This window comes from Vespa crabro, chromosome 12 (assembly GCF_910589235.1).
Source record: "Vespa crabro chromosome 12, iyVesCrab1.2, whole genome shotgun sequence".
Classification (NCBI taxonomy): Eukaryota; Metazoa; Arthropoda; class Insecta; order Hymenoptera; family Vespidae; genus Vespa; species Vespa crabro.
This window is the reverse complement of record NC_060966.1, coordinates 6133660-6147973: the sequence shown is the minus strand read 5'-3', so window position 1 is coordinate 6147973 and position 14314 is coordinate 6133660. Positions and strand designations below refer to the sequence as shown.

The 14314-nt window shown below is 32.2% G+C and overlaps 2 protein-coding genes across 3 annotated transcripts in view; both read right to left on the bottom strand.

Moving 5' to 3' along the window:
* LOC124428295 (dedicator of cytokinesis protein 3) overlaps positions 1–9756 on the bottom strand; it is a 36151-nt gene extending 26395 nt beyond the window's left edge. For both annotated transcript variants that reach the window (XM_046972215.1, XM_046972216.1), the window contains exons 1-4: positions 9554–9756; positions 1267–1350; positions 878–1071; positions 349–497 (exon numbers count right to left, since the gene is read on the bottom strand). In XM_046972215.1, the coding sequence (XP_046828171.1) occupies positions 349–497; positions 878–1071; positions 1267–1350; positions 9554–9590 (464 nt within the window). In that variant the 5' untranslated portion in view covers positions 9591–9756. The remainder of the gene's footprint in view (positions 1–348; positions 498–877; positions 1072–1266; positions 1351–9553) is intronic.
* A 1454-nt stretch (positions 9757–11210) lies between these two features.
* LOC124428512 (dihydrolipoyl dehydrogenase, mitochondrial) lies at positions 11211–14058 on the bottom strand. The gene is made up of 7 exons (XM_046972642.1): positions 13897–14058; positions 13268–13553; positions 12815–13181; positions 12378–12722; positions 12189–12280; positions 11788–12113; positions 11211–11700 (listed from the first exon to the last, which is right to left on the bottom strand). Exons 1-7 carry the CDS (start codon positions 13936–13938, stop codon positions 11635–11637), a joined length of 1524 nt encoding a protein of 507 aa, XP_046828598.1. The 5' UTR covers positions 13939–14058; the 3' UTR covers positions 11211–11634.
* Positions 14059–14314: the final 256 nt, after the last annotated feature.

Below are 14314 nucleotides of genomic sequence, written 5' to 3'. Positions count from 1 at the left end.
GTTTGACATACTCTTACACAGGGTGAGCCAGTTATTATTCATTTGTTTCGAAATTAACTTTTATTAATATCTTTTTTAAGACTAATTAATAAATAAATAAATTTGTATGAAACGATAATGATTATACCGATCCATCCTGTAAGTATGTATAAAATGAACGTATATATATATATATTTAAATGATTTCCAGGTACATATATGTACAAATAGATATATTAATTCCCTATATGAAAGAAAATATTTACAAATCGTTTTTTTCAAATCGTAAATTTCGTGAAAGTCAGCGAAGTACGCAATTCCATTCATGAATATGTGACTTTGTTTGTTTATGTTTTTAATCCGACTTACCGATTTCCCCAGTCGACCTTGTTGATAATCCGGAGTTTTAGTTCTCGAGTTTGGTCGGTGGTGAGAGTGCCGGCTAAAAGTTGTCGTCGCCATTCCAGTAGCTCTCGCATCACTTTCCGCAGCACGTTAAATTTGTATATTTCTCGTTCCTAAAAATGAAAGAAATACAATGTTTCGTACGTAAAGTTGAAAGCCATAAGAAGTTGAAACACATAAGAGGTATATATATATATATGTGTGTGTGTGTGGTAAATTTTGATATTGATTGATGGATTAATGAACAATAATTGAAGCCCTAATCTTCTCAATTGATCGATGACGCGTAATTATACGAAATATTCGGTATTAATAGGAGAATCTATTGTGCTTATCTATTGTGCATTATCGTGTAATCAAATTTGTATTCATTCGAAAGAAGAATCGCCGACGAAAGAAAAACTAAAAGAAGATCGATCCAGGTAATACGTATACATATGTATGCGTATATATATATATATATATATATATATATATGTATATATGTACTTACCACGTAAAGCCTTTTCCAAATGCCACCCCATTCTCTAAGGACGAGGGTAACTTCCCGAACGACCGGATCTTCCAAAGGGATAACAGACTCAAAGAGGCCCTCATTGTCGATTTTACAAGGTTTCAGGTGTACGTAGGAACTAGGAAATATTCCTTTCACTGCACGATTCTTTGTGGAAAATCCTCTGTACCAACCTAAGAAAGTCAGACAAATCTCGATAATATACATATAAAGTGTCTTGCATTGTTTGTAAATTTTTCGATGCTGCTAATAGGTTTTTTTTTTTTTGGAATACTTTAATATGGGATACACATTTGTATAGACTAAGTTGATAAGATATTGAGTTTTGGATTACTATTATTATTATTATGATTACAGCTTTATGTTACCTGCACATTCTTCCAAAATCTGTACTGTTTCTCCAATTTCAAGTGGAAGTCCATAACGTGTTTCTCCTCGCCAATTGTAGACAGCTAAAAATAGAACAAAAGAAAAAAGATAATAATCCATCATTAATTGCAGAAGAATATAAATATATATATGCATACAAATATACATACATAAATATATAGTATATATAGGAACGTAGAAATGGACGATTATGTAAATCTCAATGTTCTTTTATCGTTGATTTGTCCTTGAATCTGAACCATTCACGAGTCGAGTCTCCCTTAATCGAGATCAAGGGCTCCGTAAAAGGCAGCCTCGAGCGAAAAAAAAAACAGTGAGAGAGAAAGAGAGAGAAACTCGCAAACGTTAGAGTTCGCTTATTTATTAATTAGAAATTGTGAGATCGACGGACTTTGCTGTGCTGCTCTTTGTGGCCGTTCATCTACAAAGAAAATTGCAACTACGACACAAAGGATCGATTCAATTGCTATCGTAAGATCTTCTTAACACTTGGATGTTTAATATTATATAGAGATTCTAAAAACATTTTTTTATTGATCGAATATATTTAACAAAAAAAGATATATATATATATATATATATATATATATATATATATACATATATTTGGAATAAAGAAAAGAAAAAATTCAATAGAAAATTCACGAGGAATGATCTGTCGATTATTTTAAATGCAATTTTTATAAAAACTCGATAAAGAATGTGATCGATATATTAAGATAGAGGAGAGGAATGACCTATGGATCATAGTGCGTTTCGTACAAATTAGTACACGTCCATTCCTGGAATCGATAAGCGAGTCTTGGGGCACCGGATACGCGTGACGATGCACGTATGACGAGCCAACTTCCGGTCCTTCGCTGGAGAAACGTACGCGAGATGAATCTCGATGAGTCTGTCCATCTCTCTCGCTCTTCTTTCTACTCCTACGAGAGAGAGAGAGAGAGAGAAAGAGAATGATACGTACACGCACGTAAAAGCGAAAATAAGTACATATACATTCATAAGCATAAGTAGTATAAGTTGAAAGGCGTCACGTGTATGTTTTTCTGTGTTTGTGATGTTCGAATGTAACTAAGTTTCATTTACTCGCCCACTAACATGTGCCAATGAACGAGCAATTGTGTTGGACATCCCACAGAACGATTTTCGACATCTTTTTACAACAGCTCTATTATTATTATTATTTTTTTTTTGTTTTTTCTTATTCTTCGAAACAATTTTTTTATCGTTCTAAAAGAATATACAGAGTATCGCGAAAATATTCGTAAGAAATAAAAATAATTAAATGCTTTTCTCTTTTCCTTATCTTAGAAATAATCACGATTGTTATTAATTCTTTAAATAAAAATTCTGACTTTGTCTTCGAATGACGTTCGAATATTTTTGCAAGATGGATTGCAGAAACGTGTGACAACAATTTCGCAAATCGATCGTTCAAATAATGCTTAATTAATACATTTTTAATGTTACTTCATAATTTGCAATAAAATTTGTCCCATTTCGTTTAAATATTTTTATATACAGACATTTTTTTATCTTTTTTTTTCGTCGATCATTAACAAAACTGATGTGTGTATAAACGATCGTGTGTGTACGTACGTAAAGACAAGATTTAATAGTTTTAATTATCTTTGACGATCACCGAAGGTAATTGTCTATTACCAATAACAGTATTATGAAATACGCTTTCTCTCTCTCTCTCTCTCTCTCTTTCTCTCTCTATTTCTTCCTCATAGTAATAGAAATTCCATTAACGAGAAAAATAATAAAATTGACAAGGATCCTTCTATCGTATCGTTTGTTGCAATAAATTCGAGATTGAGTGGTAAATTCGAACGAGATGAAAAATCGATCGAGCTAAACGTTGATGAAATAAAAATGATAAATAAAAGACAACAGTTATGAAAGAATACGTCGAAATTGAACGTGATATATTTAATTCGTCGAGTATATCGAAGAGAAAACACATTGGAATTAATTTAAAAAAAAAAAGAAAAAAAAAAATATATATAATTTCTTTTTTCTTAAAAATAATCAAAGCGATAGTCGTAATAAATTATTTCGTTTTTCTATGGTACATTTAATCGTTAGAATACAATTCTAACAAAAATTAGATAAATATCTTTTTAGAATTTGAAGTCGTATAGAGTAAGTATCGATCCTCTTGAGAATAAAACGGAAGAATAGAAGAATTGTCCCGAGGATAAATTTTTCCTGACATGAAAAAAGAAAGGGAGAAAGATTTGGCAGAATAGGTCTATCTACGATCGTGCGAGGTTCCATCTGCTTGTCTTCCTTTTCAAGAAAAAGAATCAATAATGTCGCTCTTTTATCAATTCGTTAGATATACTCGTACGAATACGCTTTAGAGAAACAAGAGAAATTCGTGTATTATTGGAAGGACGAAAATTTCACTACTTCTCAATTTAAGAAACCTAAAGACAACTGTGATAAATTGAATTTATTTACTTACATAATTATTAAAGAATAACAGGATTGCAAAATTGAAAAAGAAAATTTATTCCTTCGAAATCTTTTAATATCGATTATTTCTCGAGATGCTTAGTTCTTTTTTTTTTTTTCCTCTAATGGAACACCCCATATACTTTGGGGAACATGTCCAAACTAAAGGAGGACCGACGAAACGCTTTCGTTCGTCATGAGCACGAAAGCTACCCCGTAGCTTTTCCCTCGTTTTCTCTCCGTCCTGAGTTTTCCCGGGGAATTAAATCGATAACTCCCTTTCTCCTATATAAAACATTCGCAACGGGGGACCCATAGTCTCCTCGTGGCAGGCGCAGAAGGTATTCTCCTTCCGTCTTTCTCTATCTCTCGTTACCCCTATATACATACATACATACATACGTATATGTATATACGTATAGATAAATATGGTATACAGGGTGTGCTACGAAATATGAAGAAATAAAAAAAAAAGAATAAACAAATCTGTCCATTAAAAAATATTATTCTCCTTTCATTACATTTTTAAATAATCTCATTTTAATCGTTCAATTAATTAATTCTATTTTTATACTTAAGCATCGATGATCATTCTGTTTATTACAAATTAAAGAAAAATGATAAGTTTGAATAGATAAATTAATTATAATTTATATTAAATATAAATAGTTAATATATTACCGTTATTGGAATATTATCAAAAGAATTAAATATAGAATGATATTTCAAATAGGATTGAATGATTTTTCTAATGAACGTTTCGCTGATCGTAATAGTGTAGGACACCTTGTATACGTACACAGCATCTCTTTGTATTTCTCTCTCTTTCTCTAACTCACGTGGATTCACACGTGTCGAGATACTTGGTTGGTGTACGAGCCACGCTGAGCTTAACGACGACAAGGAGGGGTTCTAATGCCTTCTGGCACGTAGGGATCCAGGCATGACGGAAAAGTCTCGGATGAAACGAGCGGACGTAAACAATGACATCTGAAATCATTAACGTCCATCCGTGGATGAAGAGACTTCTGCCTGGCTTCCTCTTGCCTCCTCTTTTTCTCTCTCTTCCTTTTTCTCTCACTTTCTCTCTCTCTCTCTCTCTTTTAATTATTTTTCAAGCCATTACAATTTTGTAACACTCGACTACTTGAAACTTGAAACGAATAAAATACTACTGAATCATTCTAATGACATATTTTTTAAAAATGAATTAATTTTTGTGTATTAGCAATTAAAGCATTTCTTCCCTTTTATTTGTATTTGTTTATTTTTATTTTTTTTCCCTCTCCTTCATTTTCATTATTTATGTTATTCGTTTGGGAAGACATATGAAAGTGCTTTAATCATGTTCATTTTTCTTTTTTTGACCAACAATGCAATACTTTAATCTTATCTAGTCAGCATTTATCTCACTCACAATGCGTATCTAAATTATCGTTTTATCAGAGTACGAAATAGATAGATAGAGAGAAAGAGATAGAGATTGAAAAACGATGGGATAGTTTTTTAATTAGATTTCGAATCGACTATTCGATTTATCGTTTTTCAATCGCATTAGGCAAGAATATATTCGAAACGAATGGTTTCCTCTTTTTCTATTTCAACACTATTATTTATCATTATTGTTTGTTACTTTTTGTGATCGTTCCTTTTTCGATTTATATAAATGCCCGCATATAAATCAATATTTCATTCATCGTGTTTTATTTCGAGCACGTCGAATACCAATCGAAATTTATATCCCTAGGATGAGTGTTCTCTTTGAAGGGGGGGGGGGGGAGAGAAGGAAAAAGGGCGAAAAAATAAAAAGTTTCATAATCGAACGATGAAGACAGAATGAAACGACGAGGAAGCAAGGAAAAAACTACGTGCCAATTCACCCACGTACTTACTATATTTTTCCTCTTTGGCTTCGGTCCATAAGTAAAATGGTTAAATTTCAAGAGACTTATCGTGTGCTTTGTATTAATATATTTTAATATAATTCATTTAAGGATTAAAAAAAAAAAGAAAGAGGAAATATTTCATAAATCATGAAAATTTAAATACTCACTTCAAGCTTTTTTTCTCTCCGATTTTTCCCTTTCGTTTTCTCTTTTTTTCTTTTTTTTCTCTCTCTCTCTCTCTCTCTCTCTCTCTTTTTTCCTTCAAATAAATCTTTCTTCTCACATCGTGAATTTCTATTCGAAAGAAGAATCGAGAGCAAACACTCGCAAGTTTTAAAAGACCTAATCTACTTGAGTATAACAACGAGGAAAGTGAGGGGATAGGTGGAGATAGTGAGAGAGAGAGAGAGAGAGTGGAATGGATCTTCCTCTACGAAGGAAATCCATTCTTTTCAAGATTTTCTTCAACGATAACCTCACGTTGGATACAGATACGAGATTTCGGAGATTATCCTCGACCTAGCGAACACGAGATTCGTGATCTCTTGAAAACTTCTTTTCTATGATATTATCTTAGTTTAAATCATTTTAGTGTACAAAGTATCTTTCTCTTTCTCTCTCTCTCTCTCTTTCCTTTTTAATGTTATACGAATACATGTTTCGTTTCTTTTTATTCATTCGCACGAGTGAAATAAAACAAGTACAGGGTCGAAAAAATTTGTTCCTATTAAAAGACAATTCGCGTTAATTAAAAATTGATGCTAATCTCTTAACACCTTCTGAAATAACTTTTTAAATTGATAGAGATAATAATCGTGAGAAATATAGATTATAATTGTCTCATGCAATTTGTACATTCAATTTTTAATAAGAGAACGTTCAGAATTATTAAAAAAAAAGAAGAAAATCCTTTACGTAATCGTTAATTCGTTCCTTTTTTTTTCTTTCGAGCTGATGAAAAAAAAAGAAAAAGAAAAAAAAAAAAAGAAAGAAAAACAAAACGATGATTATCATCATGTTGTACGTTGATAGAACGTACAAGTTTACGATGCAAAAATTCTTTACGTACTTTGGTTGACGCAACAGATTGCATTACATCGCATCAATAGTACTGTCTACGATAATGATCCGAAGATAATACGTTTTTGCCAAACACTCTAGAGCCCGTAGGATACGTTAAATCTCTTGCACAATGGATAAAGAAAGAAACGCGGAGGTAGAAGAAGTATGAAATGAAAGAAAACTCGAAAACAATGGGAACGAACGAGGAACTAAAGTATACAATGCACGACAGCGAAAAATGAGAGATGCACGTGATAGTTGGAGTTCATTGAGAATGAATTCACAAGTTTAACAAGTCAAAAGAATTCGTTAGAAATTTTGTGAGGTCTATAAAAAAAAAAGATATATATATATATATATATATATATATATATATATACATAATAAATTTATAAAAAATTCATGAATGTCTAAATTTCTGAAAACTGATCGAGTTTTACATAATTTATCTTCTAATTAATGCATATATGTACGTTCGAAGATTTTGAAAAAATGCATGAAAGGGAAACAATTCTTCGATTAGGAAATCTTTCTATGGAAAAATAAAGTACAGTCTAAAGTCAATTATGATACTAAAATAGATAAATTTTTATATCTCAAAAATGATTGACCTTTCGACCTATGTTCACTAAGACTTTTGTATTCAGTATAGTGTGTTCTATGTACTGCATAAATATCGAATCGTTTTTTTAACATCTTTAACATCATTAATGGTTATATCGTAACTACGTAAAATACTAGCATTTAGAGTTCTATAACACGTATCTGCAATAGTGATAGCACAATGGAAGTGGAAAAGAAAGAAGTTGCGAGGGCATGACCGCTCGGATAATGTCGTAGATTGATAGATTGAAAGATTGAAAGATTGTCCTTTAATCATGTTGCGGGCATAGCTCTATGGCTACGGCGACGTATTTTATGGTGTAGCAACGTCTTTAACATTCGGGTGATTCTATACTCGCCGATTCGACGTGCATCGCATATTAAATTACATACAATTTTTATATATATATGTATTTATACATACATGTTTAATTATTTTTTCCTTTTTCGTTTTGGCAAACAGACATTTGTGGATCAACGAGGAGGTGATTCATTAATTAATAACAAACGATTGGCAAAATTTTGATTGGAGAAATTTTAGTAAAATTGTTATTGTTATTTTTATTATAATTATTATTATACTTGCCGTTGGTGTCGTTAAAATAATTCTATATAATTTTAAGGAAACTAATGATATATGTATTTACATATAAAATCAACACTCGGTCGAAAGCAACGGATGCTCGTGAAAAGAGCTACGTTACATCGCACTCGGTCTGGAACTCCGATCGTTAATTAAAGCATCGTCTATATATATATACATCGCGACAGTACGCGAAACAGCGAACGAAGAATTGCGCGTCACGATTTAAACGAATAGTTTGGTCGAATGCAATCTTTTCTTTTTTTAGGGGTTGAAAGATCAAAGTCCTTCGATTCTCATTCCTGTCTCTTTCTATCTTTAGATAATGTCGAGAGCAGTAGGATCATCGAAAAGAGAAAGAGAGAGAGACAGAGAGAGAGAGAAACAGATAGAACATTTTCTTTTAAAATAATATATATATATATATATATATATATATATATATATATTGTTTAACATTTTTCTTTTATTCGGGTGAGTATTAAGCGACAAAAAATAAAAGCAAAACGAAGAGACTTCTTCTTTTGGCGACTTCCGTCGTCGGGAATGACGATCTGCATTACGAGCCCCCACATACGTACATACGTAAGTAGATATTATACATACATATTTCTAACTTTTATAGACACTTGCATATATCTTACGTACAATTAAGTTTCTTTTATATGCGTACGATATATGTTATGTTTATTTCTAATGGATGATGCTTTCGATTTATCTTGGGAAAAGAAAGGAAAAGGAAGAAGCGCGTCAGACGCTTCTAATTTTTTGTCAAATATACGTAACAATTGTTATCACGAAAATAATAGAAAAATAAATTTAAACAAAAAAGAAATTAAAATAGAGGAAGAATAAAATAGTTAAATAAGTAAATAAACAAAAAAGAATATAGTTCATGGCTATCGTGTTCACTGACACGTCTCTCAGACGGCGCGAAATCGCAAAGCTAATTGCAAGTTAGCATATCCTTCTCTCTCTCTCTCTCTATTTATTTTTTTCTTTTCTCTCTCTCTCTCTCTCTCTCTCTCTCTCTCTCTCCCATTTGCCTTATCAAACGCGCTCCTTACGCTACTCGTGTGGACGATCAATGCATGAATGGACCCACACGTAGGAGGCGCGCGTACCCGCACTACCTCACAAATACGCAAAGAAACATACACACATATATAGGTAGGTAAGCACGCACACATGGATTAGTAGCAGGCAACAGGATCATACGGAACGATCTTTCGCTCGATTCTCTGTCGTCGTTTATGAAGTATACCCAGTGACGAAAAAATACACTATTTTTTGATAACTTTTTTATTTCTATTTTTTCTTCTTATTTATATGTTTATTTATTTCTTTCTTTTTCTTTTTTTTCAACGAAAGGTACGTAGAAACGTAGTATTTTCTTTTCCTTTTCTTTTTTTTTTTTTTTAGGCACGTGTATCGTTTCTCTTTCAAAAAGTTTAGTTAGATTTTAAAGAAGTGTAATCGAGAATATATATATATATATATATGTATGTATGTATGCATATAAGAAACAAAAAAGAAAGGATAAAGAGATTTTGACAGATCCGTTCGAGGTCGATGCCGGATGATGTATAGTCTCTCTCTATCTCTGTTCTTAGAGAAGGATATCCTTTCGTTATCCCTTTCTGTCATGTTTGAACGTAAACTCACCGACGCCATACTTGGTCGTTTTCGTCGTCGTCCACATCTCGTAAGTATTTTCACGAACTCGGCTACATGCCCTGCCAAGCGGTCCTTCCAAGCACTCCTAGTATCACGAAAAATTCGAAAACACAAACATTGGGTGTGTTGCCGCACGAGTGCTACACTCACGGGTATTCTCTGGCGCCCGAAGCGACGTTGCCGTGATACGAAGCGCGAGCACACTACCGACACTAACTTCCATCGGCAACGTCGTTCGATCTCGACGTCACGTGGTACTCACCCACGTACATATCTAACATAATCGCCCGACGTTCATTTATCATTTTTATTTTCTTCATTTTTTCCCCAATGAAATATTGTTCATTTTTATTCCCCGATAATTAATTTATAACACTCGTTGCGATTCTAATAATTTATAAAATTTATTAAAGTTCAATATTTATGATAAACATTTTCCATTGACTTTCCTTTGAATTTATTTATGTTATTATTCTCGTTAAGCTATTAGAACATTGTAAAATGTATTTTAGAATATAATCGATAGGAATCTTATTATTTTTAAGATAACAATGATTACTTTAATTTGGATCCTCGCATCGTGGTACCGTTAATACCATCATTTAGGAATTATAACTACGGACCTGGTCAAACGAAATCTTGGTGTACATCTGCAACTATAAATGGCGGGTAGTTGAAGTTCCCTCTCCTAAAAAAATACTTTTTACGAATTATTAATAGTTAAAAGTGTTTAAAAGTGGTAAAAGCAACTTGAATGTATATAATCTCAATCCAAATATATCTCGTTAAGGACAAATGTCGAGTTCGAAATCGTTCTCGTCGAATGATATAAATAACAAATACTCGAGAGACTTTAGTCACATTTAATCGACCTTATCTTCTATTTCGTGTAATAGATATCTTAGGCTGTAACGAGTAAGTAAAATTTCATATATTTCAATATATTGATATAATTGAGGGTCTCCAGAAGCAGCAACCTCCTTGTGGTGAGACCTGGGCAATCGATATTATTTTTGATATAATACATATCATGATTTGTAAAAATTAACAAAATATATTTTCTTCTTTACAAATTCTAATCACAATTAAAGGATTCTATACACTTTATTTCATACATGTATTTTCTCTTGTTTACATTTGAAATAATATCGAGCGAATGGCTGCTTAAAGTAGGTTAATCTTATGTTAAATTTAAGAACAAAAGAATTCAACGATTTAATAATTAATAACAATGGAAAATGATTGAAGATGAATGTTGATTATCGAGCATAATATTCATGTCATTAATTGATAATAGTTCTTTAGTTCTTATTTTCTTTTTGCATGACGTAATGTTAATCCAAAATCAAAAAAAAAAAGAACTATTTAACTTAAAGAAAAATCCTTCATAATCAAGGAAAAACTTTGTCGAACTTTCAAGGGAATTGGAAAAGTAGAGTGTATGTATAAATGTATACGTCTATAGGTGTATGTATGCTACTCATTCAACAGGTGAACTCATTGTTATGTCATAGATAGTTCTACATTACTAAATCAACCAGGAATAGTTTGCCGTTGAATTATATCGCAGTTATAAAAATTTTCAAACGAATTAGGGCATTGTTTAGACAATATATTCATATGATAATTAAAATAAAAAATGTTCTTTCTTTCTTTTTTTTTTTTTTTTTATTTATTACATAATGTCTCAGATATCGTGTAGCAAATTAATATCTACTCGTGTTTGTGTTTTCATATTTATTTGAAATGTACATTTTTTTTTTTTTTGTTTTTCCTTTTTACCGAAATACAAGGACATGTAACAATCTACGATAATCCACTGTTTAGATCTCATATACTTTCAAAAATGATTATCCATCAGTGTACAATGAGTAAGGCAGAAAAAACCTAATATCAAAGTTATCTTAAAATAAATTCTTAAAATTTTTATTTACAATTATAACCCTTACGTAAATAAGCGATGACAAGTAATACTCATTGTGTACAGTGGTACATAAAATTAGTACGTAGACTAGATCGAAGCTACGACGTGATCAAATTCATTCCTTTTGCGGGTTTTTAAATGTCTTTTAGAAATTAATTGGTTTACCAAATGCAGCAGCTGTGTGGGCTTCTCTAAGTGCTTCCGAACATGTCTGGAAAAAAGAAAAAAGCAATTAATTAATTCTTACATATTCATAATCATTCAACAGACTGTATTTAATAAAATTTATTATACTAACGGGATGTGCATGACAACATCTAGCCAAGTCCTCAGCACTTGCTCCATATTCCATTGCAAGGACAGCTTCGTTAATAAGTTCTCCCCCAACAGGACCTATTATATGGACTCCAAGAATTCTATCCGTTTTGGTATCAGCCAAACATTTAACGAAACCTTCAGCCTCGAGATTCGTTTTCGCTCGGGAATTCGCAAGGAACGGAAACTTGCCGATCTTGTAATCGATCCCTTCCTTTTTTAAATCTTCTTCGGTTTTTCCAACCCATCCTACTTCAGGATGGGTATATATAACGCTAGGTACACAATTGTAATCTATATGTACGGGTCCTGTTTAAAAGGTAAACGTTATTAGATTATAACGTGTTAGATTATATTGATAAGGTTCAATGATTATAATTATACCTCCTGCTATGCCTTCGGCAGTAATTACTCCTTCGTCTTCGGCTTTATGCGCTAACATTGGACCATGAATACAATCTCCGATAGCGTAGATCCTTTATACGTATTAGGTTATTATTATTATTATTATTATTATTATTATTATTATCTTCGATAAATAATCCATAATTAGGATCGAGAGTTCATACTTACGAAGGTATTACTGTTTGGAATCTATTATTAACAGGAATCCTTCCCTTTTCGTCCCTTTCAATACCCAAGTCTTCTAAACCTAAATTCGTTGTATATGGCCTTCTACCAACGCAAACTAATAAAACCTCACATCCTAACTCTTCCTTTTTGCTAGGATCCTTTACATTTTCAACGGAAACTATTACTTCGTTCCCTTGCTTTTTGGCAGCGGTTACTTTAGTTCCTAATTTAAATTTTATACCCTGCTTTGCCAAAATCTTTTGCAAAGTTTGACTAACTTCGCCGTCTATTCCTAAACCTCCAATGGTAGGTGTAAATTCAACTGCGGTTACTTCAGAGCCTAACCTAGGAGCATAGATTTTTAATAATAACAGGGAGTTCAATATTTTTCTAGATATATAGATATAGTCTGTTGTTAGAAATAAATAGAAGCAAACCTTTGCCAAACTGAGCCTAATTCCAAACCAATAACTCCAGCGCCGATAACTATTAATCTTTTTGGAATTTGGTTCAATGATAAAGCACCGGTAGAAGAAATAATTTGTTTTTCATCAATCTCAATACCTGGGAATGGTGTTACTTCGCTACCGGTAGCTATTATAATATGTTTGGCATTAACGGTGCTTCCCGCAGATCCATCCGGCTGAAGAACAGTTACTTGATTTTTTCCAGTAATTTTTCCATGACCCTTAACCCATTCAACTTTATTCTTTTTAAATAACCCAGCTATACCGCCGGTCAATGATGCTACTACGTTTCGTTTTTGTTCCATTAACTTTTCCAAGTTAAGCTGAACATTTTGCACTTTAATGAAAAAAGAAATATAAACAGATTTATACTAGGCGAATTATTATTAGGAGTATATCGAGGGATAGATTTACAATATTTACCCATTACACCTCGTTTTTCTAAATCTCCACTATGTGCCATATGATAATAATAGGAATTATTTAAAAGTGATTTTGATGGAATACATCCGATATTTAAACAAGTACCACCCAATGTAGGATTTTTCTCAATACAGGCAGTTTTCATACCCAATTGAGCGGATTTAATTGCTGCCACATATCCTCCAGGACCTGAACCTATAACGACTACATCAACGTCTATCGCACTTGCGTATCTTCTCTGTTGGGCAGCTGTCAAGCCAGGTATAATGCGCTTAGCGCATGTTGGCTAAAATCAAACATAAAATGTTAATGTATGATATATATTTGAAAATTCAAGATGTTGTAAGATTGATCAATGACATAATCGATACAATAAAACGCTCATAAATTATAATGACTTTCATTAGAGCTTGTAGCTTAGGATCGTCGTAAGAATTACAATTCTTATATCATTAATAATAGAAAGTGAATGAAATCGCATAAACTTTCTTATTAATGACACAGAAAGTTTCTATGGTCTAGTTGCCCTTCAGGATATTACGAAATAGTTTTCTATAATGTACGTCTTACGACGATGAGTTGAAATGAAGAAAAATTCATCGTGAATGAAAGTCTCACTTTTGGCTTACCTTGATGGAAGTGGTCACTAAACTCCAAAAGCTGGCTTGCATGATATTTTTTATAATATACCTTAAACTAGAATACAGAGATCAAAAATGATCAGCGGAGTCCTCAATAGTGCAAACTGAAGGCTGCCGGTTATCACAATATATTATGCGATAAGTCGATATATTCATGCAATAGGATCTTAAAATTTCTTGGTTAGATGGCACCAGTCTTAACTCTTTAAGAGGTATCAGTCGACAATGCAGTTTGGATCAATGGAATTTTATAAAATAATTAAAAGTTTGAAAAAGTTTGGAAAGTTTAGAAATCCCTTAGAAAATAATACAAATCGATCGAATACGATACTCAAAATGTAGATCGTAATTTAAATATAAATTCATAAGTAATAATTAATGAACAGTACTTTGTTCGATATATTAT